The following is a 26,265-nucleotide window of genomic DNA, read 5'->3' as shown; positions in this document are numbered from 1 at the left end:
ACAGGAAGCGGGACTCTTCTGCGTGAGCTATGGTGAGGAAATATCTGGTGAAGAATCTCTCTGGGGTTGGGTGACCACCTGGAGATTTGTACATATAGGCTCCACGAGTCATAATCAGTAACTGATGATGAAGAATCGAACTCAAATTATGTAAATTTTTCTATCAGTTTTTAAGTAGTCTGAGCTCTACGAAAATCCGAATTTTGAGATAGAATGGCTTTCTTCCTTTATTTCCCCCAATCTGAATAGGTAGATATTTAACTTAAGAGTTATGGAGAGAGAAGTTATCCTGTGGCAAACAGTGAGGAAAGTTTGAGCATATTAATTTTGTCACAGGGAAAACTCAATCCATTAGTCCTATACCTCTGGGTGACATTAATTGCCCCTCATATATTTCAAAATAAAGTGGAAGTGTTTGGGATTTAGTTTTTTGGAGCACAGGTTACTTGTTAAGACCTTGCTCATTTTATCATAAATAAAATTTGTGAAGACAAGTCTGAAGATACGTTCCACGTATCTAATCTGCCATCTAACCTTCACTCACTAATCTGTGGTATTTATAGAGCGCTAATCACTAGATTAGGCATTTATCTTCAGTGAAACAAGACAGACTTAAGTTGAACATGACAGTGGGCTCCATACAACATTAAAATGTTTATCACCCCAACCGCTCTTCTCAGCAGGGCAGGGGGCTGAAAAGAGGAGTTACCATTTCAGTGCCACTCTGGAGACAGCATTGCTAGCCAGGAGCATTTTCTAACTCTGCTTTTTCAAAACTGTCCCATTTTCTACCTTGCTTTCTAGCATGTTCCACTTGCAGAGCAATAATAAATGGTATATCTATCTATATTTAAAATGACAGATGGTGCCTGTCCCAGTGCTGATAAGGGTGGCTGTGCAAACACTGTCTCCTTGGTGGGGGAGCCGTAAAAAGTGGTACCATCTGGTACAGGGACATTTCTGGTGTATAATCTGTATATCACACACACATACATGCATGCACACACACACACACACACACACATCCACACCCCCACACCCCCTGGGCTGTGCCCTTATACAAATTCACTAATATACCCTTATAAAAATTCATCAATTTCTCTAGTATGAAGAAAGCAAACAATTGATGTTGGGCACCTTAAAACCTACTGACGTCTCTAGAGTCATGCCCCTTTCTGTACACGACTTAAAGCAAACCCTTACCTTTAACCGCAGGAGAAACAGTCCAGAAACAGCCTGTCTGCTATGGTGTGCGCAGCTCTGCTGCAGCTGCAAAGTGATGGCTGCTTGGGTTTTTGGATGAAGAAGGTTTTGACACCATGTTTCCAAAAGGCAGGATAAAGGTGTTCAAAAATCATGGAAAAAGTTTACTTATCCAGCTGGGTTTTTTTTTGTTTGTTTGTTGGAAACAACCACAAAAGCCATTTTGGGTTTATTTATGCATTTGCATACACAAAAATCCATTGCTGCTTTAGATTCACAAGAAGCTGAGGAGTTAAGAACTATGTTCCTGTGACACCCCATCTTCTGCCCAAGAAGCATCACTGAGCTAATTGTTTACTTTCTGTATTAATATTTTAGTCTCAGATTTCATTATAGCTCCAGAGAGCAAGTGTTTTCATTCGCATTTGCAACAGCTGAAGTACGGTTGGGCAGCATAAAGTCTCTAAAAAAAGTCCTTGGTTTAAAATGAAGACAAAAACTCTCCCATCTTCAGCCAGTGACCAGAACCTGCCAAAAAGTAATTTTAAATGCTACTCCAGTGTGTTTGGAAACAAAGAGCAGCAGGCCATGAGTTAAATGTAGATGCCCAGGGTAGGTTTTTAAGAAGGGGGCTTCTCAGAGCTCCTACTTCAGGTCAAGATGTGGGGCAGAAGTTCAGAGGCTTTTGTCTTTTCTCTGACTTCATCACCGGAGGCAAGTTTAAAATAGTCCTAATTTCAATGGTAGGCAACATTTCACTGCAGGGACTCCTGGGGCAGCTGCTTCTCTATTAATCTGCTACCACTATTCAAATGGCTATCGTCAAAAAGATGCTGATTTTACCAGACCTAATCAAGCAAAGTATTTTAAGCACATGCTTAATTTCAATCACTTGAGAAATTCACCCACTGACCTTCAAGATAAGCTATATGTCTTCAAATTAACTCGATTTATAATTTATGTACCCTTGCTTCAGATATAAAGGCCAAATCCTAGTCTGCCACAGCATTACCTGTTGGAGCACAAGGTAAATGCGCTGTTTCAGAGCTTGTTTCAAAGCTGAGCGGGCTTTAACTTGGGGGTGATGCTCCCCACTATCTGCCTAGCCAAAGAGGCAGTCTGAACGGTAGCTCTTGGTCCCTCTCGTTGAGAAATAAATACCTTTACTGCTCAAGAAAGGTGGTGTGCAGCATGGGACAAGGAGGAGACAGGAAGCCTTTCAGAAAGATATTTGTTTTATTACTGGGTCCTTTTGCATCATTAAGGCTGTTAGTGAAGTCAGGTGTCTTCAAAAGTACCAGTCATACAGTATTCACCCAACTCCTCCCAGAAAATTAAATGCATAAAACTCCTAGAAAAAATCCTGTTCTAAAGTCATATAAATGTTTATAGGCCAATTAAATGTTTGTACGGGAGACCAGAGAGATAAGAGATCACTGAATCAAGGAACAGGTGCACGTATCAGACTGGTGCCACAAGATAACTTCAAAAAGGCTGCTGTCAGCTTCCTAGGAAGGTGTTTCCTTCTCGCAGCACATGTGAAATAATAGGGGAAGATTCTCCTCCAGAAGTGCACCTGCCTCCAGTCTCACCTTTTAGGAAAGTAGGAGAGCTTCATCACTGCTTAGTAATAACTTAGTTGCTAAATACATTGTGCACCAATATGTATAGTCCAACATATATGTACTTGTATATACAGGCACTCTACTGCGAGGACATCATATCTTCTGCCCCATAAAATTATGATAAGTCTTTTAAACAACTCACAACATTGAGCCAACTATTCTGAAGAGCAGTGCTTTCAAAGTTTCAGAATATGAATGTTTGTGCTGATGACACAAAATTATTCAGAGGAAGACTAGGGCTGCCCAAAGAATTGCAGGAGGACTTTATGAAAATCATCAACTAGGCTTCAAATGATAATTCAGTGTATATATGTATATACATATGGCAAAAAATGCACATAAGAACCAACGGTCCGGACTCTACTCCTGACTAGGATGAAAGCCTCTGAACTGATGACTGTCACTCAGGAGTAAAACTTGGGGCCTGTGACAGTTTCATGGCAACAACAGCTCAGTGTTCCAGAGTGACTTCTGGGAATGACAAAGCAGAGATCTTCATTTGGTCCCTGTATAAATCCATGCGCTCCTAAGTCCTGGATACCATATCCTGTTCTGATACTTTCCCCACTACTCCTTAAAGAGGAAAAGATATCTTAGAAAAGATATAGGGCTAAGAAGTGTTCAAAGAAGTAACAACATGATCAAAGGCATGGTACCACTCTAAAGAAAAAAAACAATCTTGGAAGCTATGTCTCTTTAGTTTGGTCAAAGGATGACTGTGGGAGTCTTGCTGAGATTTACAAAGTAAAGAAAGGTATAGGGAGGGTGAATGAGGATTGACTGATTCCTCTTTTTTCTCCAGTACAAAATCAATAAGGCACCAAATCCAGCAAATGTCATGTTTGATCAAGTATTGTCTCGCATACAGCATCCACAGAGCTCCTTGACATAGGCTGATGTGGATGTTCATGTGGCTTCAGAAGCAGAGCGCATGAGATCATAGCGTAGGAACTGAGAGTTATTTAAAGCATAAAACCACTCTGGTTCAGGAATGCACTAAGCTGCAAATGATTGAAAGCAAGAAAAGTGGTATATATCTTAAACTCTTCCTGAAGGACACACATTTAGCTATTGCCAGGGTAAGGATGAGGCAACCACTTAAGTTCCTGTATTATCTGAGAAGTCTCTTCAGCCTTCCAAGTATTCTGTGAGGCAAATCAAGGCTATGGGTTAAGAGCCAAAAATATTACATGTCTTATACTTTTGCACCTAATAGGATATTTAAGAATCTGTGTAAGTCACTGGATATTTTATAGTAATGAATGTCCCTCAGCCTGATTACTTCATTATGCTGACCTTGCTGTTGCACACTGGTCAGAGAGGGTAAAAGCCTAGGACCTTCTACACCTAGCAGGCAGCTTTTGCAAACCTGAGAAATCCATGAATTTTAGGAAAAAGGTTGCATCATGTACAAATCACCTAAACTCGAAAGACGAAGAGCTATATTAAGTATATATTACCTGTACAGGCATGCAAAACAACATTACCCATGGGAGAGACAGCGACAGCAGCCTTGCTTGGAGCAGCACAGTTCCCAGCAGTGCTGTGAATACCCACAAGCTGTCTGTAGCAATCTTCTGTGTGGACTTAGGATATATTTTTTGTTGTCCAAACAGTGGCACTTGTGCCCAAGGAGCAATTCAGATGGTCGCAGAGAGAATGTGGTGGCAGCAAGTATTTGTAGGGGTGTGTGCTTTGTTGACTGAAAAGGCAGATAAATGCAAAACAGAAAAAATAACACTGATGTGACTGTGTCTTACTGTTCTCAAACCATCGGGCTAGGAACAGCGAAAATAGATGAAAAGTCCGTGGGGGTTTCTCATATCACAACATTGTTTTTTGTATAGTATACTTTCTTAACATTTGAAAGTAAGAAGCATTGCTAGTGTAGCAAGAAGTCTGTAGACACAATATTGAGGTGCATGTGGCTGCAACCGTTCTATAGGTAAGATTTAGAAAGTAAAAGTAACTGTTGTCTAGTTTATGAGCATAAAGCTAATTTCAGCTGCTGGCCCTCTACATTTGGGAAAATCAGGTGACACAGAGAACTCATTTCAGACAATTTTGAATCAGGAATGCCAGGATCTGTTTCACTGGCAATTCAATGTCGACTCACAGTTCTGAGTAATCGCTCTCTCAGGAAAAGCTGATGATCTGTCCTTAGCAGTTGTACTGAGGCAGTAACCTTTACTCTGTATTTTTGGTAATCAGTCATAAAGCTATTGTAATATACCAGGATTTCCTGTTAGAAAAAAATGCTTTGCTTCTGCCTCTTAGAACTATACGCAATCAAAGGAAATAAATCATGATAAATAGAAATGGTACCCAATACCATATGTTATTGACATCAGGACTGACTCTTTGCATATGACTGATGCAGATCTCAGGGGAAAAAAAAATGGAAAGGAACCGTTTTAATCTGGAATAGAACTTTAATAAGCAAAATTAATAGGAACTGTGAACCAATGACAGAAACCATCAGGGTGAAATGATGGTGAACTGTGAAATGGTACTGATTTCAGCTGAAGTCAAATATTTTTTTCCATGGTGTAGAGGAGTTGGGTTTATCAGAGCTCACTCTCCTACCTAGTTTACTGGAACACCAGCATGCTCACCAGCAATTAGAAGGCAGAACTTCTTTTCGCAAGCAAACTGTTTAAGAATGGTTTTAGCAAGCTCGGTCTCTCTTTCTAATACAGCCATTAGCCAATCCATGTAACTCATGCAGAACCTCAGATGGCATTAGCTTTTCAACTGGAGTTCATTCCACTGAACCTCAACCCAGCTGGAATTTTACAGTGAGGATAAGAAGGATGGGACTTTCTGGAGATTTCTCTGTTGCTGTGCCGTTTAACCTAGAAAGCTCTTTGATATCGCAGCAATGGACAATAGTAGAGAGCTGCTGAATGGACGGAGAGGGGGGCAGAGGTGGACAAGCAGATCCCATCAGGTGTTCGGTGCCCTGAGCCCCCTTGACCTTCGCTGCAGTTAGTGGTAGTTGCCCCTCAGCAGCACTACACTTCTACATTGCTTGACTTTGGAGCAGTCATCCCTCCCTCGACTTTTTATCTTCTCAGAAGGGGAAAATTTTGCAACATAAATATAATGGAGAGGTTAATAAATGGAAATTTTAAAATGGCCCAGCATGACAAAACCAAACAGTTGTAGCAAAGATAAAATTTGTGGCTATGCATCTGATGGGATGGCCTTTACACACCTGAGGCTTGGAGGTCTAACAGAAGTAGCTCTTGGAGCTGATGCTTTTAATGCTCATTTGTTGTTAAGACATGCTAGAAGCCCAGATGGTAGGAATGCATAAACATTGTACTTGGTGAAAAAACTTAGTACCTCTTCTCCTATTTAAGAAGAGAGCAAGCAAGAGAATGTAAAGTAACAAAAACTTGATGTATCGATTTCTTATTAAACTGAGTTCCTTGCTTTCCTGCTATTTAATGTTCCCTCATGTTGATTGAAGAGTCCTGACAATTCTGTCATTCAGCTCTGGCTCTGCTACAAAAGCTCACACATAAAACAGTATGAATTGCTATTTTGCTCTCTTTCTGCATCAGTTTTATTTCCACAGCTTGTATGGAGAATATTTAATTACACAGCAAGTCTGGGAGAATCCTGCACATTCTGTGTTTGAAATTATTGGATGTGACACACAGGACATAACACTGTCATGAGCTATAGCAGCTGACTTTCTCTGAAGTTTTTCTCAGATCTCCTGGGAATGGGACATATTCCTATACATAGGATTTGCATCCTTGGGATTTTCGCCGGTGAGCTCCTTGACATAGGTGTCACATCCCATTAGTTAAAGTGTAAAGCACAAACACTGTTAAGTGCTCTGTCAAGAGTAATGGTAGATATTCACAGCAACTTCAGGGGGCTCCTTTTAACAAGAAATAAAAGCTTCTATTCAAGGCACTGCTACCACAGCATCATTTATAAGTATAAATGCATTTCTGTGCACTGCAGAGCGTTAGTTAGGGGCAAGGTCAGTGTATCAATAAAAATATACACAACTTGTTCCTTCTTCACTTACGGTGTCATAGTTTTCACTGGGCTGTACGTGTTATTTAGCTGGCTTTTGCAAAAATGCCACTGCTGGTGGCAGTAGCACAGAACGGCTGGCACGGTGGCAGAAGGCCAGGCACAGCCTGCCTGCACCGGGGCGCAGGGGTGCCGGCGGGTGCGAGCCCTCCTGCTCCCGCGGGGCTACGGCAGCCCTGTGCGACACCGGCAGCCTGCAGCCCCGCCTCGTTCAAAACAGACTGGTGCAAATAAAGTTCAAGGTAACTTTACAGATCAGGGTCATATTACTTTCCAACTGCCCGTGTGTATAAAAAGCACGCAATGCCTCGCTGTGTGGCAGAAATGCTCTTCCCCTGCTGTTGATGCATAGCTCCACGCGCGCTTCCCTGCCACAGGGAACTCTGGCTCTATGGCTGCTGAGATCTCAGCTGCGAAATTTGGGAAATGTCAGAGTGAGACACATCGTGCTAACAGCATCCTGTACCAGATCCTTAACAGAGAGCATGGAAGCGAGACCAAGTGGCACCAGCAGTACAGTGGTCCCTACCACTCCACACGAAGCAAGGGCTGCTCTTGTATGGACAGGAGAAGAGTTGTCCTGAAAACGCCAGAAGCCACGTGCAGAAGGGCTTCTGAAGTGCTCTTGAAGACTTTAACTTTTATTAGAAACTTGCCTTCTTTTTATCACGTGCCTTGGGAGGATCAGCTTGTCCTCATACAGCAGAACTGGGCCCCTCTTTTTGTCCTGGGCATGGCACAGGAAGGGGTGGATTTTGACCTGAAAGAGATTTCAGCCCCTAGTTTATTGAAAAAAATCCTCCTCAATCAGTCTTTGACAGCTAACAATGATCTGGGCAGCTCATCCCTGCAAGCGTCTTCAGCAGAAGTTCAGAAGATGAAGAATTTATTGTGGAAGTTCTGGGATCTGGACATAAGTGCAAAAGAATATGCCTATCTTAAAGGAATTATTCTTTTTAATTCTGGTAAGTCCTCCTGGAAATGACACAGATTATCATGTGCCTAGAAGGACATTTGGCATTTTCATTTACATATAGATAACTGCTTAGTTTTACTCTTTTCTATGAATATAGCTAAATGTTCTCAAAACCCTATATTCCACAATTTAATGATTTTCTGCCTGAAGTAGCTTCTTTAGGTTCCTTGGATATGTGCAGTAGGTTACCCACTGTAAGCCAAACCAGCTTCTATTTGATAAATTTTAATTAATAAAGGTTTAACCGTGCCACTTCAAACTGATTTCCAGATCAAAGACAATGCAGCAGCCTCACCCGTAGTACAGCAAAGGAGAGATGGTACATGGGTACATGATGTGAGTAACTGAAGTATTTAAACAAAGAATTCCTCTGTAGGAAGAACACTGGAGAAGATAAAATAACCTGTATCACCTGATTTTCATCAATGAGGCAAAAGGATACTGCCCTGAGGTTAGACAGCATTAATTTATTTATTTCATTTTATTTTCTTTATTTAGTATCTCTACAGTCAAAGCCTGGGACAGCAGTTGTGGAGCACACTCAGACTAGTGATTGCATCCTCTCACTTCTGGTGCCAAGTTCAGCCTCATTAGGAAGGAAGGTTGCCTAGGTCAGCACTACGGAATGAGTCATTAGAAGCCAGCCTCTAAGTCCGCTAAAGTAAATGGAAAGACTTATTGACTCCAGTCTGCTCTGGCTCCGATCCCTGACTCCTTCCAGAGCAATCACTGCTGTCGGCTGCACTGTCAGCAGTGTGCTATACTTGGGACTACACCAAAGGGATACTTGGATACTTCACTTGTTCCATGATATTTCTTGTGGTGAATAAGGTTTATAGGCTGCTCAAAGGCTGTAGGGAGTTGATATTTGTTTCCAATAGGATTCAGATTCTGATTCTTGAGATGTAATGTCATCCAGATGCTTTGTATTGTCTTGTGCGTCTATGCTGCAGCATCACAACAGTAGAGTTTGTTTCAGTGCAGGTTAGTTTCTCAGTTTTTTTCACAATAAAATCAGGCTGAAAGAAACCACCAGCTATATCCAGGGTGATGATGAGAGGAGAATCCCTCATCTGCAGCAGCTTACACAGTTTAACTAGCAGGCATTTTTATCATCTCTGTGGATAAAATGTGATTTTCACATAAGGAGAAAGCAGCAGAAGCAGCATTATACTCTGGATTCGTGCCTTCTAATGCCTGCTGTTTCCCCGGGGTGCTGTGTAGAGGCCCAGCAGCCCTTCATGCTGTCTGCAGACACTGTCTGGAGTTACAGGAGGACTTTTTAGTTCCTAGGTGGGACGACCCTGCTCTCTGGAGGTGCCTTTCTCCACGGGCTGCAGAAGGCAGCAGAAGGCAGCTGGGAGGACTTCAGTTAAACCTAGATGAAACGGTCACAAACTAACTCTGGGCTGAAACAGGTACTCAGGGCTTATACACCGCCCAAACCACACTTCCACTACCTGTTTTGCTGCAGACAGATCTGTACAGCTGTCATTTCACAATTACTATTCTTAATAATCTTTGAACACTTGCCACCAAACTCAGAAAATGTTTTCTACATACATGCAGTGCATTTTCAGCTGTCTTCTGAGTTTCAGCTTGACGTTTGGCCAAATCTTAATATTTTGCAGGCCTCAGTTCTAAGAGGATTTTAGCCAGCCACCAGCAGCAACAATGCTTAGTCCTCTCCTGGATGATGGAGTACCTTGTGTGGGCTCCCACCCTGAATATTCTGTTCCTGTTAGGACCACCAAAACTGCTTGAGACAATGGGGAAAACCCAGGCACGGAGCAGCCCAGAGCTGGGTTATGAGTTGGAGTTCAACAGGGTGGCCAGAAATGCACCTGTAGCAGCACAGCTAGGCCAGCGGCCAGCACTTTAGCAAGAAACATGACACACAAGTACGACAGAGCTTTGCTTCTGCCCTAAGTGGTCTCTTGTAGCATAGGGATTGTACTTTGATAAAACCATCCCTTTGGGGACAGAGTGGCAGGCAGCATGGAATGTAGGTCCTCCCACTAAAGCACGATCTGCACAGTACTTCTGTGCGGGAGGCTCGAGCTGGGTGACGGGTTGACCATATGTGGGTTAGCAAGAGCCTGCGAAGAAGTGCACCCAACTCCTATGAAGAAATAGGCAGCCTTGCATCAACTGAGCCCAGACTCTCCAGCAGATAATTGCCATCCCGGCTCTTCACAGGGGCGCGGGTGCTTTGGCTAGGTGGCTTTGGAGAGGTCACAGTGTGTATGGGTGAAGGGTCCAGCTGCAAGGCCTTCTCGAGGACACAGTGAGTCAAAGGAAGGAGCAGGTAGGACTGTCCCACCACGCGTGAACAGCACAGAGCGAGGTGAAACTGCTCTTGCTACTTTTGACAACTGTCTGAGAAGCAACGGGAACTGCGCAGTGAGGAGACGGGAACTGTGAAAAACAGCACTCTTATTCTGTCAGTGCCATACTCATATATATTTATGAAGACATATATATTAAACTCCATAAAGGTTGTGACAGGACTTCTGTTGAAAAAGACACTTTTAAAAGTTTTACAACTCAGATGGAAACATGTGGTTGACTGAATATTATTACAAAAGACCTCAGACCAAGAAGTTTCTCATTATTTTTAGATTTAAGACCAGTGTTTTATTACATACAAAAGAAGACCAAATGCAGATATCAAGCAAATTTGAAGGGATATAAGCAATTGCAATTTCATCCTGAATATACAGAATCCTTTCTGTATAATGACAATTTCCTTTCCATGAAAAATCCAGCACTTGACACCATCTTCACAGGTTGCAGCTGGTGGCAATCCTCAGGGAGAAGGAGACTTTTCCAAACCCTTCATTTCTGGCTAGCCTGGTTGCAGGCTTTGCTGAGGCTTCTTCTCTACTAGCAGTGATGTCTAGGGAAAAGAGAACTGCTGACAAGTGACAAAGGGCAGCCAACCACAGACTGAAAAAAAAACCCAACCAGGTTGGTTTTGCCCTAGTACAGGGCACTAGGCAAGAAGGCAGAAGCTCCTACACTTTTAAACAAATGATCCTGTACGAAACACTCCCTGCCCGGTCTGAGCTATTCAGATCCATCCCGGGGAGGTATGGAGTCAGTCACTGTAAAAGATGTTAAACAGGCCTGGAGTGTGTGCTGGTAGATAGACAGGTTAAAGTAAGACATGGGAGGCAGGAGAGGCAGAAGTCAAAACCTGGAGATTCATCCTACCCCTGTCCAGGTTGCAGAAATTCTAGAAAAGAAAACATGGTGTTATCTTCAGGTGGTGAGGACAGGAGGCAACGGGTTGCTGACAGCTACACGACAAGGCAATCCCACCAGAGGCAAAGGATGAACATGGGGTGTCCTTTGAACTGAGCCCTGGCATCCACAAAGACCTCAGTGAGCCAGCAGGTTTGAAGTCACGTGCTATGGGAGACACGACTGAGGCTCAGGACCGTAACTCCGTAAGGCAGAGACCTTTGCCTCTTCAGAAATGGCTGAGAAAAGGGAGCACAAAACCAGAAAATCCAATTATCTATCCTCCCCCTGTGGGTCGCGATACACCTCACAGAGCACCTCAACACTCTTTTTAGACTGTAAATGAAGATATCTAGACATCATGGTGAAGCATAGTGACCCAGCTTAGTTTAGCAATCAGAGGCAACAACAGGAGGGAGATGGGGCTGGGTAGACTGGAAACGTGTCTTCAGAGTGGCAGCCTGCTCGCCGCTCCAAACCACCGCCTCCATCTTCCTGATGTTACCTACCTATTTTAGATTAGAGTATTTCCACCTACTCAGACTACAGTCTTAGCATCATTTGGTGGGTAGACAACACTATAAAGCTTCTTCTCCATCTGTACTGAGTCCAAGTTACCTCCTGTTACTGGTTCAAAGCTGGACTTAATATAATGGGCTAGATTCCAATGTGTTTACACTGCTGCTCGACGTTCCTTCAAATTATTGAACTATGCATATCTTCTTTCCAAAAAGTATATTTAGAAAGATTTTATTTTCTACAGAAAGTAGAAAGCCAGACACCCATCATTACAGAGGGCATAGAACAAAATTGTTTACTCAAGATTTATTATTTTACTTTTTGTTTTGACAGGATGCCATGTCCTAAAGTGTCTCCCCTACGTACAAACGCTGCAACAGGAAGCTCAGCAAGCCTTGATGGAGTATATCTCAACAATGTTCCATAGAAATCTAGGCAGGTTTGCTTGGATTCTTCAGCTAATTGCCTCTCTTCAGGACATTGATGCAGACGCTATTGAAGAGCTCTTCTTCAGGCCCATCCTAGGAGAGGCGACCCTAAATGTATTCCTTCTAGAAACCCTATATATCAAGCGTGACTGGGTTTGAAAATTATTACACCTGTGCTCTCAAATACATGTGTTTGAAGAGATGAGAGGATTTTATGAGCTAAACACATTTCAAACGAATCATTGATGCAACTTTGTAAGCCACATACATTTTTGAATGACAAAGTAATTTTGTAACATTTGAGAATTAAAAGCAGAGAAATCCAGGCATTTCATTATTCTGTGTGCTTTCAAAAACCTTTAGTCTAATGTATTCAGAGTGTCTAGGAGCACCAGCATACTTTCCAGTTGTGCTAAGTTCAACTGTATTATTTTTAGAGAGCATTTCTATAGCTGTTTAAAACTGTACTATATGCTTTTGGCTTTCCAGAAGTTTTTGCTTTCAGGAAAAGGGGCAGTGGTAAATTCTATTCAGTGCATCATTAATTGAAGATGAATAGATACATAAAAGGCTGATTAATGGTAAAATCACTATAAATCCTTCCTTTATCTGGGATGGCGTCCCTTGATCCCAGTCCCTTTTCTGTTCCACTGAGAACCCTAGCCCTTGGCTGTAATTGCTTGATGGAGCTCCCCCTCACCAACTGATTTCTTACAGCAGGGGTCATCAAACTTTTTAACCAGGGGGCCGGCGCGGATGAAGTGGCAGGAGGCCATCTGCGGCTGCTTGGTTCCCCCCCAACCCCCGGCGGGGGGGTCTGTAAATACCGGGGGCCGGATTGAGGACCCTGGGGGGCCGTATCCAGCCTGCGGGCCGTAGTTTGAGGATCCCCATCTTATAGGTTCCTTTTCTAAGTCTTGCAGGAAACTATGGGCATTAAATACCTCTCCCATTATTCACAAAGTCCTCTGACTAAGAAACTAAACAATGTGATTCAAAAATTTGTTGACTAGACAAAGGCCATTGTTCAGGATTCTTTCCAGGATGGGAATGACAAAGGCTGAAAGCTACTGTGTTATGCCATAAGCAGTAGAAATGATGTAGCCCAGTTTCCTACATATTTAAGACCTTTCCCCTTTAGCTCTCCCTGCACCCTTTTACAATTACCCTCACTTCCCTCCAGACAGGTGTTCCTTGGACAGCAGAAATGCTGAAATATGGTTTCCTATAGATGCGTACAATCTGTTCCTCCATCTCTCACTGCAAGAGTTCCATGTCTCCACCTCCAAGTGTGCTATGGCATGCCCCACATCTCGCTGCCTCCTGTTTGTCTGGCTGGAGAAGAGGCAGCATGTGTTGGGGCTGGCGCCAAGCTGTGTGTGTGCTGACTGGTCATCTGTCAGGATAAAAAAAAAAGTTGAGCCTATACTTCAGCTGCAGTAAGGGAAGCTATTTGTATCTCTTTCCTGTCCCATTCCTCTCCCAGTAGTTTCCATGGAACGTAAAGGAATTAATTTCTGAGATTTTCAGTAGAGGGTCCAATCTAGTTTTGTTTGGCAAGGGGGCTCAAATTCACCAAATGGGGACTGACAGGCAGATAGACAGGCAGGAGGACAAAGAGCATGATAGTTTGACCCATGCTTCCTTAACTAGTCAAGCTAAAATCTTAAGAAAAAGAACTCACATACAGAATCATACAATCATTTATGTTGGAAAAGACCTTTAAGATCATAAAGTCCAACCATAGATTTAAGGACAACGAGTATATCATGAACAATAAGGATTCTGTGAGAAGAAAAAAGATGCAATAAAGCAAGCTGGATACACACACACATCAACACATATTTACATACAGAGATGGATGTTCAAAAGACTTTAAATGAAAGTCAATCAAGGAAAAATGTTTAAATAATAAGAACAGTTTACTACCTACCAGTTTTTGACTAAATACCACATATTTTTTCCCCACTTGGGTAACTGAGAAATAAATTGTAAAAATAAGGGGAAAAAAGCAAACGCCAAACAAGACAAACCAACTAAGCCCCCAGGTACCAGTGATCATGGAATAACAAACTTTACAGTAAACACAATTCACCTTCCTATGTTACAAGCTAACCAAACCTGTCAGAAATTAAACTTTTTGGACTGATGTTTTCCATGGAAAGCCTTCAGGCTACCAGTTTTCAGTAGGTTTTTGTTAAAATGGTTCAATAGTACTGCCACAGATGAAGCAGTGTGTGGTAACAGCATATTCCATGGTTAGTTCTTCGTCAGTGAATGAAAACATCAGTTCCAGAGATTTGCTTTTTGTCTGTTCTTCTAAAGACCTACCCAAGCAGTATTCATCCAAAAATCGTGTTCGTACAGTTGGTATTGACAACATTATATGGTAGCAGACATATGAGTTTCTCAAGCACCCCCCAAGTCCTAACAGCTTTGACCTTCTGGCTACTACAAATGCTCCACTTGCAGAGGTGGCAGTGCAGCACAGGCCAGGGCTGCAGGAGAGGACCAGGTGGCCTTACACATGCAGCAGCTTCTGCAATGAGAATGGGAAGGTCCCAGCTCTGATCTCAGTGCTCCCACTGCTGTTGTGAAGGGAGCAGAGAGGGGAAGAAACATCCTTAGCTCAGTGGGAACAGTGAGGAATTTTGGATAGAGGTAAAAAAGTACAGAAAGCATGTAAAATGAGAAACAGTCGCGGATAGTTAGAGACAGGAGCAAAAAGGGAGATCAAAAAAGCAGAATGGGGGTCACAAGCAGCTTAATAATAGCGCTAATTTCTGTGTACTGTCCACAAAGCCAAAGGCCAGATCAGTGACCCAACAACAACCTGAACCCAGGACAAGTTCACGATTCAGTAACCTGAATTTCAGGCTACTGAGGGCGCACCAGACAGTCTCTGCTCACAGCTTTACTTCTCATCGAAATCTCCTTCAAGGTCTTTGACTTTATCTTCAAGGCATAGAATGGCTTCAGTTCAGCTTTCTTTGAATTGGAGGGCACAATGCCAACAATCCCATGGTTTGGCTCACCTGGAAGACTGCTACATTTGCTGACTAATCTTTTAGCCTGATGGATCTCTATGCAACTAGCTGTCTGAAAAAAATGCCTAGCACTCCATAGTGAAGATCATGGTCAACATCTTGGGTTTTCAAGACAATGTTACCTTCTACCATGAAGGCAAATACTATGCTTCAAAGGAAACTCCCACAAGATCTGATACTCATGTGTCACACCTCACCTTATTGTGCTCTGAATGCAAGATTCACTCCTTCAACAGGTCTTTAACAAAACACATCTTTTTTAGTACATATGCAATTAAAAAATTCAACAACCTTGAGCTAAAGCTCTGTGTAACCTGTCTCACATTCCCTGTCTCACAGACCTGATCACAGGGAAAGCATGAATGTTAATAATCATTTGTTTGATATCCTGATCAAAGGGGCTGAGATACTATTGTCTTGCTGAAGACACAGTGAGGATCTGTATCTAATATAATTATGCTGCACATGAAGGTGGAGGCTGTGAAGGTACAAGAGGCAGGCAGGAACAGGAGAGGTGAGGGATCATGAGCAGGGGTTAGGAGTGGAAGCAGAAGCTCTCTCTGGAAGGAGGAAAGGCACAGCACAAGACAGCCTTTAAGCACCAAGGGAAATAACGTGTTGGAAAGGAGAAGCAGAGACAGAAATGAACACGAGGTAAGAGGAAGATAAGGAAAAATTCCCACCCCCACCAAAAAACAGAACAAAACAAAACAAACAAACAAACCAAAACAAAAAAAAACCAAAAAAAGAAGAAAGAAAGAAAGAGAAAAAGACTAAAAAAGAGAAAAAAAACAAGGAGGAGAGGAAGGTTTGTCAGTTTGTTACTACTTCCCTTAGCTTCTGGAATTGAAACCAGAAGCAGAATCACTTTCTCTGCCTACCACACTACCAGCAAAGTGTGTGTATCCGTCCCCCTCTAGTGCCCAGGGGATGCCAGTATTGCCACCACCTGGAACGCGAGCTCAGCCGATGGAGACCTGCCAGATAAAGCACCTAGCACGGCTGATGGCCCAGGCAGAGCTTTCAGTCAGAGACACCTCTGTCTCTGTTTTCCCAGTTGCTGATTTTTTTCAAAATACTATATGACAATTTTTTTAAGTTGTTAACAGAAACTTGTATTTGCAAAATCAAAAAAAAGAAAATGTGAAACCTTACTCTAGCCTCCTTCTGAATATTATCATAAGCTCTTTTAATGACCCGATTACAAACTCTTGTGGCTTCCCCTCAGGACTCCCTACCTTACTTGGAGCAAAGCATGGCGTGTGCTGTGGAAATTCGTTATGACTGTGCAATGGGGGAGGCTGCTGTCTGCTGTGCCTTAGCTGCTTTCATTACAGCATCGACATTGCAGAACCCGGATTAAAATAGGTCTACAGTGACAGAAGCAATGCACTTACGGTTATGTTGGATGAATAACACCTTACAGACTTTGGGGCAACCATGTAAAGTCAAGTGGCATTATTCCAGGCACTCCAGAGCGCTATGTGTCCCAGAATAAAGCTGCTACTAACAGTGTTAACTGGAACAACAGTTCTTTGCTTTTCATAGTGACAAACGCAGGCACTGGGGAAGCATGGTTTGTGAAGTCAGTAGGCTCTCACAGCTGCAATCCAGGCCACAACAAACTGCATCTCACACTTTCACAATGATGTGTAGTGCTGTAAGCACTGAAAAATCGGTCTGTCCGCACCCAAAGTGCAAGGAAGATTTCCATGGCTTTAATCTTGCCACTTTCATTTCTCCTTTGTAAAAAGAAGTCGTAACAGTATTGCCTCTTTTTGTGACACATCTTTGAAGATACTAATCAGTGTTTGTAAAAAGCTAACAAATGCTATACCTCAGCATCTTAGAAAGTTGCACTGAAAATGAATAATCCTGTGTTCTGTGGTATATTCAATACCACGCTAAAATAATGCAGAGGGCTACACACTACAGGGAAAGGATAAAAATAGAAGGTACTGAAGAGTAAGATTTAGTAAGCACTAAGACAGTGATCCTGTGGCAAAAATAACATGCCATTTGCTATGGTGAGACCCGCCTTGTAAGCAAGTCACTTGCACCCTCTCTAGGGCACAGAGAGATGAGCACGCTCCAAGGGAGGTATGCCTCCCTTCTCTCTGACAACTGTCTTAGGTTGGGATGAATCACACTACGAAGTACTTGATCTCTGCCTACTCATATACTCATATAGCTAAGGAGCCTACCTGAGCATCTGAGAGTCACTGCTTAACTTTCAGGTGGCAAAACTGAGATTAATCCCACCTCTACAGAAGTGGTCTGGATCTAGTTTGCACATGCAATATTAACTTTAACATCTTCTAATATTAGCATGCCTGGCTTTGCAGTCCTGATCTTCTTTTGACCAGTAGGCTTTAGACTTATGCTTCCAGCTAAATGTGTATTTCTAATAAACCACAGATATCTGACATATGCTTGGAAAGAAAGATAATTCAGTGATTATTTTATCTGCCCAGAAAATACACCATTCTCTGAGAAAACATTCATCTATTTTGCCTAAGTAATACCAGATGTCAAAGTCACATGGGACATCACACTCATATCTGTGTCCTTATCTACATAAATATTTCTGTGTTTTTTTTCCTATGGAATGCCTTTATTACCTTTTTTTTTTGTAGAAACAAAGGTATTTCATTCAAACCCTAAAACTTCACTTTTGCTAGAAAGCACTTGCAAGTTACAATCTCAGTCTTAGATGTAATTGTACTTGCAGCTGAGCCAAACACTGTAGCGTTCAGATATGTGAAAAATGCGGTGCTGCACTTCATGTTAATTTAGTTACACATGGAAATATTTGCCACTTATTTCCATCACAGGTCCACTGATAAAGGCAGTTTAACTCAGGGAAAAAAAACCTGGAAACCAGTTTCTGTGATAAAGGTATAGGCTAAAGAAGCTCCAATTCTTTTAATGACAAAAAAGGATTTCACTGAAGCCAGTACAGAAATCCTTTTAACTTTTCCAGGGGGCCAGAAGAGGGGAGGGTGAGTCAGTAGTTCAGTTTTGCTTGGGCTTGTTATCAACTGTTGTCCTAGGTGAGGCTGTGATTTTGAAAGTACAAGTTGTCATTCTTCCTGTGTGCTCTCTCTGTCTCTCTCTTTGCCTGGGGGGGTAGCAGAAATGTTGCAAGATGAAGCGCTCCACATCTCACCTAAGATAAGAACTTCTTCATCAAAGGAAGACATGGTCACAGCTATCTGCTAGCAGGTATCTCAGAAGCCAAGAATACAAAGCTTCAAGTAGCGTGGGAATGGTCACATTTCAGTCACAGCGGAAACTGTGAGCCATGCACACTCACATAAGCATAGGTGTTTACTAGGATGGCAAAATGTGAATATAATGTGGTTGAGACAGCAGTCAGGATGACAGGAGAGGAATGTGCAGAATGAAGATTTTGTTTATGCAGATGACCATGCAGTAAAGGGCCTAACAATCTTTCCCCACCAGCATCCTAATAGCAATTAAAAAAGATCTGTCATAGGCCTGTAATATATAATATACAAACATTTGCTTCCAAATATACAAAAACCAGTCAGTGCACTGGAACATTACTTGATGCAGTAGATGGCTGTGGTCACCGCAGCATGAGCAGGAGGTTGTACATTTGTTGAGGAGGAATGCAACTTTCAGAAGCATGATGCGAAGTATGATGACAGACAAGGAAGGGATGCTCTAGGAGGAACAGTGGCATCATCTTCGCTGTGCAGTGTTGTCTAGGAACTCAGCACAACTGGGAGGGCAATCAAAGAGTAAGTTGTCATTACTAGTGACATGTCATACACAATGTTGGTGAATCAGACTTGTAGTCTGCCAGAAGTGACCAGAGAGGTGGTGCACACGGCTTCTGTGTGCACTGCTGGGGCACCCTGGATTAGTAGATGTCACTGCTGTGTTTCTTCTGGGATCTGGCATCCCCTCAGCCCTGCTACATCAGCTTGTAGAGTCCCTGCACCCCTAATTAAGTAGTTTTTGCACTACTCTGAAGCACCAAATGTGAGCCCTGCACAGCCCTCTGAGGGTGTATGGATAGGTGTGGACTCCCTCGCCCACACTCCAAGTTAGGCAAAAGCAAGCCAGTTCAGATCTGGAAGTCATGTATTTGCACAGATTTGACAGTGTAGGCACTGCCCTGGGCCACTCCAGCTCTACAGATACCAGAGGTGGGTGGCATCCAGTTGGCTTGGAAAGTGAGGCAAATATTTGTCTGTCTGCACCTGTCCTGGTCAATATACGTGAGTCAACAGCATCATTATTAGGAAAATAAGATTAGGGCAGGGACTAGGAAGGTCCTCCTACAACATCCAATCTAGTCTCTCTCATTGTGGATATCAATCTTGTGTATGATTACATTCCCAGACTTGATCAGCTCCACCTGAAGATAATCTAGGATGTGTTTGCATGCTATGTTCCTAATGGGACAGCACCTACAGCCTCCTGATCTGATGGTCAGGAACTTTCTAATTCCAGTTCTAGATTCTTAATGCCATTGTATTAATGACAATGTATGCACATTCTTTCTTGTACCAATATTGTCATTCAGTCCAACTAGCTTTTCTCACTCTAAGGTGTTCACACAAGGGTTTTATAGACAAGTTGTGTCCCCTATGCATCTGCCTCTGTCAGCCCCTCCTGCCATCCCTACTCTGATAGTTTTCACCTTCTGGTCCATATCTCATTCTCTTTTTTTTGACTGATGACCTAACATTATGTTCACTTGATCTGCTTGAATCAGGATGAATCTCTCTGTACAGAGGTGAATCTCAGATTTGCTCCCGTCTGTTACTTCCGTCACCTGGAGGTCATTTTGTTTCCTGTTCAATGTCATTGTGTCACATACTGCATCATTGCTCTGTCTTAGGCTCCATCTCTTAGCTATCTCAATGATACTTTCCTCTCCTCTGTTGCAACTGGCTTCCCTAATTTTCTCTTTTGCCATTCCATCATCTGCCTGCTTTTTCACATGCCTTTCCATTACTGCAAATTAATTTCTCAACTTATTCTTCTCTATCAGTTAGGGGTTTTGTTTGTTTGTTTTGCAACTGCATCCTTCTTCCTCTCTTACCCTTCAGGTTCTTTTCCTAGATCCCAGCCTTAAAGAAAGGATGAAAATCCACAGACCTCCTCCTACAAATTGCTACACAAACCACCCTTGCTGTTGTTTGTTTTGGGCAGGTAGAACATTGCTTGCAAGAGTAGTTTTTCCTTTGGTCTTGTCTGTAATAGTCTTTCACAAGAAGCTGAATGTTTGCAGTCGTAGGCAGTAGCTTTGACAGTACATATGAAACCATCAGTAGGTCTTGTACCATCTCTTGGCACATTTGAAGGAAAACAACCCTAGGCATTCATCCACTGCAATGTAAATCATCCCAGTATCTTGCAGACCTGAACAAAACCACTCCTGTTTTCTATCTCATCCTACCTCTTGTTATGACCTTCTCAGCATGCTAAGAAAAGTGTACTAAGAAAGCACACTTCTTTCTTTCCACTAATCTAATTTCTGGGTGTCTAGCACAGAAGAAAGAGCAAGATGGTACAGAGCAGAGTCTTCACAGAGTCATCATATGCCTAGGAAATACACTTTGTCCTGCTGTTCTCCTGGATTTTTTGGTTTCTCCAGCTCACCAGCTTCTACTGTCCTGCCTGAGATCCCCCTTTCAAAGGAAACTCTTTCATGCATTAATGTGTTAGCTCAGACCAAGGGTTTTCCTCCTATCTTACAGTGAAATGCTGTCCCTTCTTTGCTTTCTAAATATGTTTTAGTTTACTGGGGACTCCTCGAAGAGAGTACTGGAAGTACAAATTTAAAGTTTATTACCTAGACAGTTCAAGAAAAACCAAACCAAACTGTTTGATGACCTTCGTAAAAAGAGCTGAGGCAGAATATCAATAAAAGTTAATAGCAATTTAAAAAATCGCAAAAAGGTTTTTTTGCTGAAGAAGATAATTTTCATTTTTTTGTCTTTATTACATCCACCTCAGAAAGCAGATGGAACATACAAAATCCTGCAAAGGGGGCTGAACTTTCTCTTCTTGGACACAGCTCGTGAGAAATCAAAAAAATGTTTGTGACTACTCTTGCAAACAACTTTAACTTCTAAGGAGGGTCCAGTGAGACTGAATCTTGTTTAGGTCCTTGCATTCTCAAAATATGACAATATCTCAGAACATGTTTATCCCCTTCTGGGGCAGACTTCCACATCTGATTGTAAAACAATGAAAGGACCAAAGGCACAAATGGAAATCTGCAGGATCTTTGCATTTCTGATACAACCATGAAGAATCATAGAATCATAGAATGGTTTGGGTTGGAAGGGACCTTAAAGATCACCCAGTTCCAACCCCCTGCCATGGGCAGGGACACCTTCCACCAGACCAGGTTGCCCAAAGCCCCATCCAGCCTGGCCTTGAGCACTCCCAGGGATGGGGCACCCACAGCTGCTCTGGGCAGCCTGTGCCAGTGCCTCACCACCCTCACAGTGAAGAATTCCTTCTGTATATTGAATCTAAATGTACCCTTTTTCAGTGTAAAGCCACTCCCCCTTGGTCCTATCACTACATGCCCTTCTAAAAAGCCCCTCTCCAGCTTTCAAGAACATCATGTGAAAAACAGCTTGATAACAGATAAAGCCTTCTCTAGATTCAGTGATATGGTAGCCCACATGTGAATCAGACTGAAAAGACCTTTCCTTTCTGGAGATCTAAATATTTCATACTACTTATCCATGGTTTTAACAACATAAGGCACAATAAGTAATCAGCTTGATCTTTTCTGATTGTTCCTCCCTTTTCTACAAGGGTAAGTACATCACCTCTGCCCCAGATCCAGTCAACAGCGTTAACCAATGTACTGTCAGACACCAGGCTAGTGAGAGCGTAGCAGCATCATTAGTATTTACAAGCAGAGAACACTTCATGTGAAATCCAAGCCAGGGGTCACAGCTGCTGTGTACTCCAGGGGCAAATTATAACGTGCACACAGCTTGCACTGCATATTGCCTTGCATGACACCTACCTGTTCCCAGCAGCCCGTCCTTCAGAGAGCCTGGACAGCGCCACAGACTGAACACAAGCACCTCAGAGAAACACACTTCCTTAGTGACTCCTGTTTTACATCAAGTCTTTCAAAGACAATGTTTTTTGACTACTTAGCAGCTCACAATGCACCAGAAAAAAATGTAATTTGTTTGGTTTCACACATGGTCCAAGTTCAGTTTCCTTACACTGCAGCTCCTCTCCCATGATCTCCAGGGCTATGCTACATCTTTCCTGGGATATCCATAATCTGCAAAGTTACACGGTAGAAATAGGGTAGAGTGACCTACTGATTGACTGGGAGACCAAACCCTTTGGAGTACAAAGACTGCTGTCAGATGCTAAGGCTGACAGCATGCTGAATTAGCTTCAATCCTGTTTGACAGCTTTCTGAAATCTGTATCTATGAGTTATTTGTGAAGGAAACAAATGACTGCTGAAGATGATCCACCTTTTATACCAACAGCTATGGTGGCCACGGGACTGTGATGTACACAGGCAGCAAGCATTTCTGTTTGGAAGGAATCTGACTTTCTGCAATCCAAGTTAATAGAATCTGTTGCTTAAGTTCTCTTGTAGTACCATCATTATTATTTGGTTTGGGATTTTTAACTATTGAAAATTCCCGTTCAGATACACCATTTCCCACAGGATTGCCTATGACTGGACTGGGTGGATACAACACAGTGACTGAAACTCAGGGACTAAAATGAAAAATACTGAATCCAGCCCAAGCAGACATGCAGACCTCACAAATACTGAGATTACACTTTCTGTGGTTACTGTCAGTGTTCTCAAGCAATGCTGGGGCTGAAGTGGAACAAAGAACTCCTTGCTTCCAGATGCAATTGCCTGGGACAAAAGAGACACACTGTAGGAGTTCTGTGAGTTGCCACCACGTATTTTTCTGTGAATCACGCATTTCAGCCTCCCTACCGTTACTCACTCAGTCATGTTAAAACTGCATTAAGCTGAAGTTCTCTGCGTATCAGACTAGTCAATAATAAATCAACAAAATGTCCCTCCTGTGCTTTTCCTCCTTTCAAGTGTGAGCTTAAAAAATGGGTATGGCAAACTGCAGCTGTCTCATTCTTTCTTTGGCATGAGTTTATTACATAAACATATGGAAAAATCTACACTGGGAATTTCCAGTTAGGCACTTGTGACAGTATCTGTGGCACTGTTCCTACCAACAGTACTAGAAGAGTTTGAGGGAATAAGCCTCTTCAGGACTACTTCTGTCAGGGACTTAATTCTATGTCTCTGGGGAATGCTGGGCATAGGCATCCTTAACTCCTACAGAGTCACTAGTAGCAGAACTAACTTCACATACATCAATAATCAAGTGAGTTATCAAGCAGACAAGTCTTGCTTTGTGATTCCTGCCACCTACCCTCTCACCTGTGACATCCACTGCAACTCTAAAATCAGTAGTGACCTAGATTTAGAGAAAGAAATGATGCTGGCAGTATGAATTCCCTAACTTTTCACACGCACCCACTTGTCTGTCAGAGTGGGTATCTAAAGGCCATCACTTCAATCTTCTTGTACCTATGCTATATAAAGTGTCCTTATTTATAGCTGGACCCAGACAAAAGCCTAGCTCTTACAATCAGTTTAGAATTGAGGCTCCCAAAAGAGTAATAAAGTTTCTTGCCTCCCACCAATCCCTGCTGGAATTAGCCTGGCCTAGGGGCTACTCCCAGCGGTCAGATTTAGCCCAACTAGAAGCAGAAGTAGAGGTTAGAATTAGCGATACAACTGTGGTGAGATTTCATGTTTATAGAACTCCCAGTAGGATGAATATGCCTTGTTTTCTTTCTCCTTTGGCAAAAGGATTGCACAGAAATGAAATCTGGGTCTTGATGAAAGCAGTGAGCCCTGATGGTAAGTCATTTAATAATTCACTAGACAAAGCACTTGACAGGTCACAGGAGGAAATAATTCTGATTCAGAAAGGGTGGAGAGAACAATCTGACAGATCTGTATTTCAACATATGTATGACACTTCATCAAGTAAATCTCTATTGTTCCCTGCCACCTAATGGTGTATGCGAAAAATTGCAAATCAGTAAGACAACTGTATTGTTGATATATTTATTTAAATATAAAGAAAGATTAAGGTTGTGAATCAAAATGTGAATTAATATGACTGACTTTCAGTAAGATCCTAATTAAGCGAGTGCCTAACTTAGTCTAAGTTCTTGGTGTTAGATAATCCTTGGCTGCAGTGACCATGAGATGGTGGAGTCCAGGATACTGTGTGGGGGAAGCAGAGGAACAAGTAGAATTGCAACCCTAGACTTCAAGAGAGCTAACTTTGGCCTCTTCAAGGACATACTTGGAGAAATCCCATGGGTTAGGGCCCTAGAAGGTAGGGGGGGTCCAAGAGAGCTGGCTAGCATTCAAGCATCACTTCTTCAAAATAGGTGCAGCCCAATGGGTAAGAAATCAAGTGAAGGGGGCAGGAGGTCTGCATGGATGAGCAAGTAGCTTCTGGAAGAAGCCAAAAAAAAATATTTTACGGGATATGAAAAAAGGGACAGGATGCTTGGAAGGAATACAGGAACGTTGCCAGAACATGCATGGAGGTGATGAGGAAGGCTCAGGTCTGTCTGGAATTAAAGCTGGTGAGGGAGGTCAAGGGCAGCCAAAAGGGCTTCTTCAAGTACATCAGTAGGAAAAGAACGACTAGGGAAAATGTGGGCCCACTGCTGAATGAGGTAGGTGCCTCATAACAAAGGACACAGAAAAGGTGGAGTTACTGAACGCCGCCTTTGCTTCAGTCTTTACTGCCAAGGCTGGCCCTCAGGAATCCCAGACCCTGGAGGCAAGAGGAAGTCTGGAGAAAGGAAGACTTCCTCCTGGTTGAGGAGGATCATGTTCAGGATCACTTAAGTGAAATTGACACCCACAAATCTATGCACCCCGATGGGATGCAACCCCGAGTGCTGAAGGAGCTGGCAGATGTTATTGCTAAGCCACTCTCCATCGTCTTTGAGAGGTCATGGAGGACAGGAGAGGTGCCTGAGGACTGGAAGAAAGAAAATGTCACTCCAGTCCCCAAACAGGCCAGGAAGCAGGACTCAGGGAACTACAGGCCAGTCAGCCTCTGTCCCTGGAAAGGTGATGGAACAGCTCATCCTGGAGGTCATCTCAAAGCATACGGGGGAAAAGAAGGCTATCAGGAATAGTCAACATGGATTCATCCAGGGGAAATCATGCCTGACCAACCGAACAGCCTTCTAGGATGGAGTGACTGCCTGGGTAGATGAGGGGAGAGCAGTGGATGTTGTCTACCTTGACCTCAGCAAGGCTTTTGGCCCTGTCTCCCATAACATCATCACAGGTAAGCTCAGGAAGTGTGGGTTACACCAGTGCACAGTGAGGTGGACTGAGGACTGGCTGATTGGCAGAGCTCAGAGGGTTGTGATCAGCAGCACAGAGTCCAGCTGGAGGCCTGTAGCTAGTGGTGTTCCCCAGGGGTCAGTACTGGGTCCAGTTCTGTTCAACTTATTCATGAGCTGGATGGAGGGAGAGAGCGCACCCTCAGCAGGTTTGCTGATGGTACAAAGCTGGGAGGAGTGGCTGACACACCAGGAGGCTGCGCTGCCATTCAGTGACACCTGGGCAGGCTGGAGAGCTGGGAGGAGAGGAACCTAATGAAGCTCAACAAAGGCAAGTGTAAGGTCCTGCACCTGGGGAGGGACAACCCCTGCACCAGCACAGGCCAGGGGTGACCTGCTGGAAGGCAGCTCTGCGGAGAAGGGCCTGGGGGTTCTGGGGGACAGCAAGCTGCCCACGAGCCAGCTGTGTGTCCCGGTGGCCAAGAAGGGCAATGGGACCCTGGGGGGCATTGGGAGAAGCATGGCCAGCAGCTCGAGAGAGATGATCCTCCATCTCTGCTTGCCCTGGTGAGGCCGCACCTGGAGCCCATGTCCAGTCCTGGGCTCCCCAGTTCATGGGAGACAGGGAACTGCTGGAGAGGGCCCAGCGGGGGGCTATGAAGATGGTGAGGGGACTGGAGCATCCCCCTTGTGAGGAAAGGCTGAGAGAGCCGGGGCTGTGTAGCCTGGAGAGGAGAAGACTGGGAGGGGATCTGGTCAATGTCTACA

General features: G+C 43.3%; 1 protein-coding gene across 1 annotated transcript; it reads left to right on the top strand.

Annotated features, from left to right (window-relative positions):
• Nucleotides 1–7,242: 7,242 nt before the first annotated feature.
• LOC121090419 (nuclear receptor subfamily 0 group B member 2-like) lies at nucleotides 7,243–12,376 on the top strand. Its single transcript, XM_040598950.1, has 2 exons — nucleotides 7,243–7,849; nucleotides 11,959–12,376. The coding sequence occupies exons 1-2, from the start codon at nucleotides 7,276–7,278 to the stop codon at nucleotides 12,210–12,212; spliced, it is 828 nt and encodes a 275-aa protein (XP_040454884.1). The 5' UTR covers nucleotides 7,243–7,275; the 3' UTR covers nucleotides 12,213–12,376.
• Nucleotides 12,377–26,265: the final 13,889 nt, after the last annotated feature.

This window comes from Falco naumanni, chromosome 6, assembly GCF_017639655.2.
Source record: "Falco naumanni isolate bFalNau1 chromosome 6, bFalNau1.pat, whole genome shotgun sequence".
NCBI classification, from domain to species: Eukaryota; Metazoa; Chordata; class Aves; order Falconiformes; family Falconidae; genus Falco; species Falco naumanni.
Note: the sequence above shows the minus strand (reverse complement) of the source record. Positions and strands in the feature narration are given on the sequence as shown.

Excerpts from the sequence above, each read along its gene's own strand:
- LOC121090419 (XM_040598950.1), top strand. The coding sequence starts at position 7,276 with ATGGCTGCTGAGATCTCAGCTGCGAAATTTGGGAAATGTCAGAGTGAG. Across the intron at positions 7,850-11,958 it reads AATTATTCTTTTTAATTCTG|GATGCCATGTCCTAAAGTGT; the intron begins GTAAGTCCTCCT and ends TTGTTTTGACAG.